Consider the following 11,195-nt stretch of genomic DNA (forward strand, 5'->3'; position numbering starts at 1 on the left):
TTGGGGAGTTTGCTATTGATTAAGTTTATTGCACGGCTAGGTGCTATGTTCGTTCCAGTTTGAGGCGCGTTGGTGAGTTAGTTGTGGCTTGCGGAGATTGGGGTCGAGGATGGCTGTGAAGGAATTTATTTTTATTTTCAAAGGTTATACGGTACCTCGTATGTGCGTGAGAATCACAGAATTTCTTAAGTTGCTGCTAGTAAAGGGCGCTCGGTGTATAGAGTAGGGAGATGCGTGCTTGTAACTCGAAACGTACGCGGAGTTGGCCGGATGTGAAGTCACGGTCCATCACCTCCTTCAACTGTTCAGTGCCTGCTATCTAAGAGGGACCATGGTGCATTTGAGTGGCCGTGGTACGAAAGGATTGGTGGTCAAAACCGACGACCGGGCGAGTCGTGGGTACTAGCGCAAATATTTTTTCATTAGGACCGAGCACACGGTCTCTAATCCTGCCGGGTTCCTAGAGAGGTGGAACTCGAAACGTAAGTATTTGCAGTTTGTCAAATTCCGTGTTACCCGTGACTGTCGCAATTCTGACCTTTGTATTGCAGCTATGGCTCACCCGCGCCGGCCTGTTGCCAACCTTAGGAGATGGGTTATTGGCTTGCTTCCCTACGCGGAAGAGACCCGCACTTGGCCTGCCTTCATGCAGCGTTACGGCCCCAAAGTCTCTTCAGGTAGATTTCTGATTATTGCTTTGTAAATTCTGCAACCCTACTCACTTATTTTTATGGCGACAGGTCGAGGCGCTTCTAGGAAGAGGGCGCCAGTCCCCGCTCTCCAGCGATTCGACGTTGCCTCGGACGCTCATGATATACTGATTGAGTCTGTCAGAGAGGATCTCCCTCCAGCTCCTTTACTGGGGGCTACATCTACAACCATGGTTATGTGGGAGTCGGCATCGCTGGTGCTGGCTTTGCAACCCATGGGTGAACCCTCTGATTGGGAGGAATCGTTAGAAAGAAAGCGGTGGAGGCTCGAGAAGGGCAAGGGGGTGGCCACCGACGCCGAAGGAAGTGAGGTGCCCCGGCCGACGCACAGACCATTCATGACCGACGCCATTCTATTTGGGAAGTCGGCTCAACAGAGGAGTACCGCTCCCGGTGCTAGTTCCGCGTGTGCCTTTGAGGGAGGGTCATCGACCAACATCGAAGGGCCTGGCGAGGAAGCGGAGAAATTGGACTCTGACATCGCTCAGGAGGATGTTGATGAGTTTGTGGGTGGCCTTACCCACGTGGAGAATACGACGGATGGGTCCGACCGTCGTATTACAATTCCAGCGGCTTACAACTTGCTGTTAAACAGCGAACAGGCTGCTTCGGCCCTTACCCTGCTATGTGCCGCCTTCGAGAGCAAGATGCTTAGTACTGTGGAGGATGCGGAGCTATCATGAAGGGTTTCCGGCATGGCTTTGCAGGTAATCCTTGTTTTTTTTTCTACCTTCTGCGTGTTGTAAGATTGACTTGAGGCGTGCTCATTTCTGCTTTTTTTTTAGACCCTTGTTTTGGAGGTGGGGAGGGGATGCCGTGAGCAAAAACGGACGACCCTCTACAAAAAGATGCTAAAAAAGTATCGAAAGTATCGCTCTAAACACCGAGCGGTGGTTGAACGGGGGCAGTGCCAGTTGGAACGCAGGGGAGCTGAGCTGGAGGAAGCGGATAGCAAGCTGATGAAGGCCGTGGCCTGTAACAGCGAGTTGGAGGAGCTTCTCAGGATAAAAGATGACGAGCTTAACTGAGCCGTGGGGTGGCGGCGGAGAACGTCGACCTGCAGCGGAGGGTGGCGGATCTGACCGCCGAGCTCGACGCCAGGATGGGGGAGAACAACGGACTTTCTCAGCCTCCCTCATCTCGTCCTTCGCCTGGTCGGAGTATGCGTCGTAGTGCGCATGAAATGTGGGTTTTTGCGAAGGCTAAGCTCGATGTGCATAAAGAGCTTCATGCCGCGGGCCGGGCGACGGAGGGGGAAGTTCAGGTACGGCGAGACGAGGCTCACGCTGCTCGTGAGGCTTGTGGTTATTACCCCGACTCTCCTGATGGGGAGGGGCCTGCTTCTGATGACGTCAACCGGCTCGACTCCAGCTCCTGGTACAATGACGTTTACCTCCCAGGGGGCGACGGGCAGTTATAAACTTGTACAATGTATGTATTTGGCTTGTATAGTGTGTTGGAACTCGTCCACGGGGGCGAATGTAAATATATTGTTGTTGTAATATAAATTTTATTTTTGCTGCTTCGTCCATTTGGTGCCTTCCCTTTGTTGGTTTTTCTTTTGTAATGCTTAGCCTCCGTAGAGGTTGTTCTTATTGTTCGTCAAAGGGTCGTGCCGTGGTTTGAGCAAGGTCGAACCGATGTTGATTGCCTTGGCCATTAGGATGTTGCTTCGACTGTCTTCGAAGTAGTATCCGTCGTGGTTCGAGCGAGGTCGAACCGATGTCGATGGCCTTGGCCATTAGGATGTTGCTTCGACTGTCGTCGAAGTAGTATCCGTCGTGGTTCGAGCGAGGTCGGACCGATGTCGATGGCCTTGGCCATTAGGATGCTTCTTCGACTGTCGTCGAAGTAGTATCCGTCGTGGTTCGAGCGAGGTCGAACCGATGTCGATGGCCTTGGCCATTAGGATGTTGCTTCGACGATCGTCGAAGTAGTATCTGTCGTGGAATGGGGATTGACTTGTTCGTGTAATGGAGATTAACTCTTATTTCGTTCAGTGGAGATTTCTGTTCATTCAATGGAGATTTCTGTTCATTCAATGGAGATTTCTGTACATACAATGGAGAATTCTGTTCATTCAATGGAGATTTCTGTACATGCAATGGAGAATTCTGTGCATACAATGGAGAATAACTAGTGTAGTCCCTTCAGTATATTAGCCTATGGACCGTGTCGTTTGGCCGATATGGTGAACCTGCGCTCCTGTTCCACCGCGTATCCCCTTTGTCGCCTAGTTATATAGAGATTATTTTTATACAATATTTGGCGTGGTGTATTAAAAATTAAAATGCATTGCATAATTTTTTTAAAAACTATTCGTTTATAAAAATGCTCTCTTTATTCTCTAGCTTTAAGGGACTTTAAGGATCATTTTGTCTATAATCATGCTAATGCATGCATTAATAGCCTTGGTATTACCAACATCATTATTTGTTATGCATTAGCTATACATATAACAGTATCAAACAAGGAATCTCTAATACATAAAGTTAGTACTTGCATTATTTTCTCTAATGCACTCTACCAAACGACCTCCATTGAATTGTAATTCCTCATATATTTCCTATTTTCAGGATTTTAAGTGTCACCTAAGCTCTTTTAATCTTCTTATTTTTTTGGTTCTACTTTTTATATTTTATTAAAAGGGCAGTCCAGTGCATTAAGCACATGCTATGCATAGGATCCGGATCAGTTTCATTGAAATAAAAACTTTTTATCCTCACTTGTTTGTATTTTTTTTCCAATTATGCTTTTATCTACAAGGTTGGTGTATTCTACCATTAAATTAGCTTATTTATACAAATAGCTGGTCGGATTTTTTGTTTACTTTTTTCTTAATCGTATGCATAAATTGTAGGAATTTTTACCTCCTATAGCAAAGGTTAACACCTTATTTAATTTAATTAAATACCATTTAAAAAAATTATATTCTATAGATACCTTTTAAGGTTTATAGGAAAATATTTAATTTTGGTTACCTCCTAGCCCTAAGCCACTAAATACGCTAATCAGTTACACTTTTTTCTTTCTTTCTCTACTATGATACATCCCATTCTCTTCCCCCATCCCATTAAAATTTCTGATCTCCTCCTCCTTCTACCGGATTTATGCAAAGCACACTTCAGAGCAGGTTCGCTCTCTGCTTCAGCCGGTTTAAAATCAATGGAACATTTAATCCGGTTGGTTTTTCACCAACAGTAGCTGCCGCCGACATACGTATCTCAAGCGATGGAATTTCAGCCGACATATGTATCTCAGCCGCTGAAATAGAATTGATAAACCAAAAAAGCCATGGAATTTCTCCTTAATGTTTGCTTGTGCAATAAAATATAGCAGCTCTCACCAGAATTGGAAGAAGTCATCTTGCTAAACAACTCAGAGTTAAATTTCCACAAGGTGGCGCGTTTTCACTACCGGCTTCCGGTGACGGCGAATTTGCCGAAAATTAGGTTTTGTGCTTGAACAAAGACGATGGAGTTTGGGGCTGAGCAACTTGATTTTCTGTTAATATATTTCAATGTATTTTCATGTATTTCATTGTATTCATTGTCTTTTTTTCATTATAATTTAATGTATCTCGTTGTATTCCATGTATTTCATTGTATTCACTGTCTTTTTTTTTCTCACTGTATTTCAATGTATCCCGCTGTATTCTATGTATTTCATTGTACTCACTGTCTCGCTATATGCCATGAATGTATTCATAAGTTTTTTTAATTAATATAATTTATGTATTCAGATGTATTATATAATTTTTCTGAAGATTGCTATGTTTTTGGGGTATTTTTCTGTTGAGAATCTTTTTTATAACTGAAAATACAAAATTTGTGTGTTATAATTGAGTTTGTTGAGTTATATTAGGAGTCTATTATGTTAATTGATTCACTTTCCGTTATAAAAATAGTTTAATCCCCTATTTCACGCCGTGAATAGAGTCGAATACAGTTGAACACAATAATATGTCCAGCAGTAATCCCATATTTCACTCCATGAATACAGTCGAATACACTCGAATACAACAACTGATTAGCTGGACTTCCCTGATTCACGCCTATTTTTGCTACTGTATTCATGAATACAATAGCTTAAATCCATCAAATACATCTTATAGCCACATAAAAGGTATCTATAATTCGTAATATAGCAAACGGTATCTATAGAAGGCCAATTATTACCAAAAGATAGTATTTTATGAAATTTTCTCTAAATTATATACCACGGGATGAACAATTATTAAGGTTAATTTTTCTTTTAGAAATTTAGTTTGTTGAAATATTATAAATAAATAAAGTATACTAGTAATAAAAAATCTTTGGAAATGAAAATTTAGGCAGCACAGTATTAAATTGAAGGTTACGTTAGTAGTGAGGTAATAGAGTAGTTGGGAGGAGTGTCAGGGAAATCAGTTTGTGGAGAAGATATCCTAATTACGTGTTGTACAGTACGCAGTGTACGGCCAAAAAGTGGGAGTGGACTTGAATTGGAGTCGTACACTAATTGGGCTTTCAAAACTGATCCAATAGCGTGTACTAGGCCGGCCCTGTTTTGTCCATATTCCTGTGAAAAGTGGGCCCACAACGTTACGCTTTGACCCTTTCTTACGAAGAAAAAGCGGGATTCTCTGATTTTTGATTTCCCTTAGTTTAGGTAAAATTAAAGTAGTACTCACTATTTAAATTACAATTTTTATTTCAGAGAATATTTCTATTAATTTTGGTGTAAACAAGTGTGATGTCTTTGGTCAACTTTCAGAAAAATAAATGTCTGTATAAAATAAGAAGTGTTTAGATAATAATCGTTCGTTGAAGTTTCGTGAATATAACCAAAAGGTCTTATAGAAAAGTGTTCCATAGAAATATTTGTCCACATTTACAAAATTCTAAGGTGTTACTATACGGGTCCTATTCTGGTTGTTTTTCTATATTAGATTTTTCTTTTATAGCAATGGTATTTGAACCAGCTTGTATGCATCTCAACTAATTGTATAAGGTATTTGCTATCATATACATATGTATCAGATAACTCTATCCGTCAAGGCTTAGACCGATGGACATAAATTACTCATTATTTTTTCTGCAAGGATTACATACTTAGTATTTTTTTTCATTTGCTAGGATTTGTACCTGAGAACTTAAGGGTCGTTTGGTTGGGAAATATGTTATCTCATGATTAACTATTTCGGGAATAGTTATCCTGAAATTGTTATCCCACCTTTCACAGGGATAAAAATAATACTACAATCACGGGAGGATTAGTTATGCTGCGATTTTATCCCAACCGAACGTGGGATAAACTCATCCAAATTTAATTTCGGGATTAATTATCCCTTATCCGCCGCACCAAATGATCCGTTAGTGTTCTCAACCCACTTTATTGGTCACTAAATCACAGCCGTGGGTGCTATATTTTGGGAATATTAAAAGAAGTTTTGTTGCAGGATGAAATAACATTGTTTGATTTTGAAAAACTTGTAGTCCTACAAACACTTTGTAAACCTTTAAATGAATAGTTTGTTTTAACTGAATCAGAAAAAGAGCTTAATTCTCTACGACTAATCCGAATGATTAGTCTTTATCGCAACGAATTATGGTTGTGTGCCTATGTACCAAAGCCACTATAATAATGCTGAGGTTTCTACTACTCAATCACATAAGGACTTTCCAACTCGACATGATTTTCCAACAAAACATAAGAAAATGGCAAGTGAATCAACAAATCACTTAGAACTCGTAGACTCACACAAGTTGCAGAAAATCTTCAAATTGTTATAATATATATATATATAACTCATAACTGGTGAATATTACTATCCACCCTGCTGAATGATATCTCATCAAATGACATCCCCTAATACTGAATGTAAACTAATGTAACGCCGGATTCCAACTAATACAGGCTAAAACCAAAAAATTGACTGATGATAATAGCAAGACCTAAGCCTATTGCTATTAGAGAAGAAGCCCAAGTGAGCTTCTCGGTTATTCTAGGAACTCTATCCTTCAGTGCCTGACTACACGAGCCTATAAAGACGGTATAGCTTCCCATCGCTATAACAGTACCGACCAAGAACATACACAAGAAGGCAACACCAGCCGTGCGAGAAGGCAAAGCAAGTGCTGGCAAGATTATCAACAGTGCATCCGGTTGCAGCCCATGGACAATTCCAGTGGCAAAAGTTGCTAAGCCTATCTTTTTCTTCTTTCCAACGACGGGGGTGTCAATGCCTTCATATACACTAACATCACACTCACCATTTTCAAGGGCAACACATGGAGTAGGAACTTCAGATGCTTCCTTAATTCCCATTGCTCCGATGACAAGAAGAGTGAAGCCAACTACTCTCGTCCCCCACGTACGAATAACTTCAATGTGGAGCCGGTCCTTTAAGAGAAGAAACAAAAGGCCAAAAATCAACTGTCCAGCATCATGACCACAGCCCCAGAGGGCTCCCACTGCTGCACTCTCCATCCGCGTACGGCCTATTGAGAGAGGAGCCAAAGCAGCAAGATGGTCAGGACCTGATAGGGTGTGAAGGCAACCAGCAAAGAAACCAGCCCATGCACTTGTTAGCAGTTCATTACGTACGAGTTGACTTCCCACTGCAGCTGCAGCTGGACCTCCAGTCTTAGCTGCACTTGGAAAACTAGCAAAAGCAGGTGAAACAATGAGTGGGTGGAGGAGCATAACCAGCACTGCTGAGAGTAGGACTACTGTACTTGCAGAAACCACCTGAAAGGAATCAAAGCAATCATAAGCCATGTGGAGTTAAGTAACAAAGTGTCTACTTTTGCTAGATGTAAATAATTCGCCGCGTAATGCAATAGATGTTGTTTCCTGATAACATAGTGTCTCATAGAAGCATGTAATGCATGAACAACGGATGCCTTTTTTCTACTCAATTTCCTCGTGTGTTGCTGCAGGCATAATGATGAGGTTCGATGTAACAATGAAAACCTCTACGTATCTCCAGGTTTAACATCCCAGCGGTTAAAACAACCCTTTTAACAAGTCCATCTGGTGATTAATGCTAAAAGCTATTCATTATAGTCATCTATGCTTCCGTCAATACTTGAAACTCATAACAATGAAAAATTCAATGAAACGATGAAAACCTCTATGTATCTCCAGGTTTAACATTCCAGTGGTTAAAACAACTCTTTTAACAAGTCCATCTGGTGATTAATGCTAAAAGCTATTTATGTCATCTATACTTCCGTCGATACTTGAAACTCATAACAATGAAAACCTCTACACATCTCTTTTAACAAGTCCATCTGGTGATTAATGCTAAAAGCTATTTATTATAGTCATCTACACTTCCGCCAATACTTGAACAGTAGCAAGAGACCAGAAAGTTTAGTTCTACATAAACAGCTTAACGTTGATGAAAATGAAACATTTCCATGTAAGAACATGAATAACTACATCTAGGTTTAAAACATTAACAACAGAGGGTCCAGTTTGATGAACACAGCAACAGCTAATCATTCAATATATACTGCTGGTTGAATCCTTAATGCTCTCATATTCAAGATTGTTTTTCTTCTGGCTTTCTTAGTTAAGTTTAATTTCTGTAAATGCAAACACTGTAAAAGGATATTTTTAGGCTACAAAAAATGTGTTTGCAGCTTTGTGATTTCAAAGTAATAGACATATAGAAACTCCACACCAAATTGTTCTTTTTTTAACTTGTGCTTTGAATTGCATTTTGCTCACTCTTCCTTTGAAGAAGTCAATCATTTACAGAAAAAGTTACCTTCTGCTGCATGAAAAGAATGGTTTAATAAGGTTGCCTTTTATTTTAACCAATATAACTCTAATATAAATAAGAGTGCTAATTCCTATGTTTTTAGGGTAATTCTCTCCAAATAAAATTTCTTTAAATGATACAAGGTGAAGAATTCAGAACGAGATGGCAGATTGTTTGGAAATTAACTAAGTGGAAGTAGACGATATCCAAAATCCAAGTTCAAAATGCCAATTCATACTTAATTTAGTAGCTTGTAGACCTAATAACACGTCAAAATACCTTGGCTAGAGGGAAATAGAGCTTGTTTTGATGGGCAGAAAGATCAGATTCCAAGATTCAAAAACAAGTGTTTGCTTAATTTGTTTCTTTGATGTAAAAGTAGTTTCATAGACAACATTGATCGATATATGGACTTCTTGGAATTGTTAGGGAAATGCTGTAGCTGACTGACTGGATGGATATTCCCAGCAGTTGTGTGTAATTTTATGATACCATCTTGGTACTCAGCTAAGAAAACCTTCCCTTATCAAATCCAAAAAAAAAAAAAGAGATTCCATTTGTCTTCTACTGCAAAATGGGTCATAATCACTCAAACAAACACTGCCCTAAAATCAGCCCTCTCGAAAATAAGCACTTTTATTTCTATTTCCTATAATGGATGTCAGAGGAATGAATAACCAAATTTGAGTTAACCTACCAATCCTTGCCATCACATGGACAAGAAAACAATGGCCTAGCAACTCATGTACTATACATCCCCCGTTTTTATTATTATCCCTTACTGGCTGTGATCAGGAATGGCTGCAGTTGGCAGTTGCTGATCAGGTCCGCAACCTGAAAGGTCTGCTACCAGAAACAGATAACCTACAGTTATTTATGGAGAGTAGCACTGTTGGTGTCTGTGTCCTCGTCCTATGTAACGTTATTATTCCTTGACATATCCATCAGTACACCACTGCTAGATTACTAGGACAACAGACAACTTATGTAAGATCACCGGTATACCTCGAGTATAGTATATAAGATCACCAGAGTCATGTTCCAAGTCCAACTTTAACTACTTTTGTTTTTCTCAGAGACAACTATATTTCATGTTACCTCATCTTTTAAATTAATTTTTAACACCTAATTTGGAAATCATATAGGATGTGAAATGGTAGTATCCAGAGCTTAGTTCAAGAAGATAAACGTAATAATTTTCACTTGGAGAAAAACATACTCTTGAGTCTTGATCACGGTGCCAATGAGTTAACAAAAAGGATGGCACCGTCAAAGCCAAACTGTTAGTACATTGTGCATTAATCATCAATTAGATACGATTCTACCAAAAATACAAGTCATATTAGCAAATAAAAGGGCAGCCCAGTGTACTAAGCTCCCGCAATCCGTGGGATTGTGGGAAGGGACGGACCACATTGGTGTTCTTATATTCGCATCCTTATCTTGCATTTCTATGAGAGGCTGTTTCACGGCTTGAACATGTGACTTGGTCATGGCTCGACAACTTAAACCGTTGTGCTAATGCTCCCCTTCTAATTCAGTAGTAAACGAAAGCAAAAAAGTTCCACCAGAAACTAACAGCAAACACATAGCAGCACAAGACACACATTGTACCATCGAGCACAACTACGTCTAGATTGGAAATCAGTTTTCTTGGAAAACTATAAACAGAATCAACATTTCCTGGTAAAGTGGAATTTACGGTAACTTGCTTGGGATTGATGCACATTGGGTGGTTATTTTAGGTCCATTAACATTTTAAAAAAAAAAAAAAAGTTACAGCAGAACTAACATTTTGTATTTTGACCAGCTCAACTAGTCACCAAACAGATACTATCAATTATAACATGTACCAAAAGCATAAAGTGACATCAACATCAAAATTGAATACATAAAACGCAGATGCAAAAGCAAAAAAGATTAAAGTCAGTACCTTTTGTTGCTTCAATAGAGTTTCAGCAACCCATTTGAGGAAATGGGGCTTCGAACCCGACCCATCAGTCAAATCCTGAGATGTAGACGAATAACCCACAAGCCCATCATTAAATCTAGAAGAAGGGGACGACGACCCAGAAGTTGAAAACTGGTGATGAATGCATTTGCAAGAAAGCGAATTGGGCTTGCGAGCCTCGACCCGTTTAAGGGAGGGAAGAGTTTGAAATCTCGGAACGGAGAATTGGAGTTGGGGGAGACGAGGAAAGGGCTTAAGGTGATGGAGTTTAGACGAAGGAAGTGAAGAGTTGGTAAAGATAAGCCTCTCCATTACAAATTACAATTGAAAGGTAAAAACTGAGTTCCTAATACTATCGCCTATATATCTTCTCTGTATTTTATTTTGTCTGTTTGTTCTTACTTTAGATTATCTCTGAAACAGGTTTTCAGATTATGCAGGAGAGAGAGAGAGAGAAGAGGTTGGAGGAGAAAAGTATTAGAGGAGTAGTTGATGATACGTAGACATTTGTACTTGCACGGATGTTTTCTTAGGGCCCGTTTGTCCATAAGTATATTTTCAGTTTTTCGAAAAAATTTCAGTTTTTCATAAGAATATCAAATTACACTTAGAAGTTAAATTTTAAATTCGGAAATTTTAAAAATTTCAAAAAAATTATTTTTCAAAATTTTCACTTCAAATCACACTCAAAAATTCAAAAACAACTCCAAATTGTATTCATATCCAAACAAAACTCTAATTTTCAAATATTATTTTTATTTATTTTTTTTTATTTTTTTCG

At 39.5% G+C, this 11,195-nt stretch overlaps 1 protein-coding gene across 1 annotated transcript; it reads right to left on the minus strand.

Moving 5' to 3' along the window:
- Positions 1–6,448: 6,448 nt before the first annotated feature.
- Positions 6,449–10,920, minus strand: LOC109216893. The gene is made up of 2 exons (XM_019381111.1): positions 10,397–10,920; positions 6,449–7,442 (listed from the first exon to the last, which is right to left on the minus strand). Exons 1-2 carry the CDS (start codon positions 10,724–10,726, stop codon positions 6,600–6,602), a joined length of 1,173 nt encoding a protein of 390 aa, XP_019236656.1. The 5' UTR covers positions 10,727–10,920; the 3' UTR covers positions 6,449–6,599.
- Between the last annotated feature and the right edge of the window lie 275 nt (positions 10,921–11,195).

The sequence above is a fragment of the Nicotiana attenuata genome, unplaced genomic scaffold (assembly GCF_001879085.1).
Source record: "Nicotiana attenuata strain UT unplaced genomic scaffold, NIATTr2, whole genome shotgun sequence".
Lineage (NCBI taxonomy): Eukaryota > Viridiplantae > Streptophyta > Magnoliopsida > Solanales > Solanaceae > Nicotiana > Nicotiana attenuata.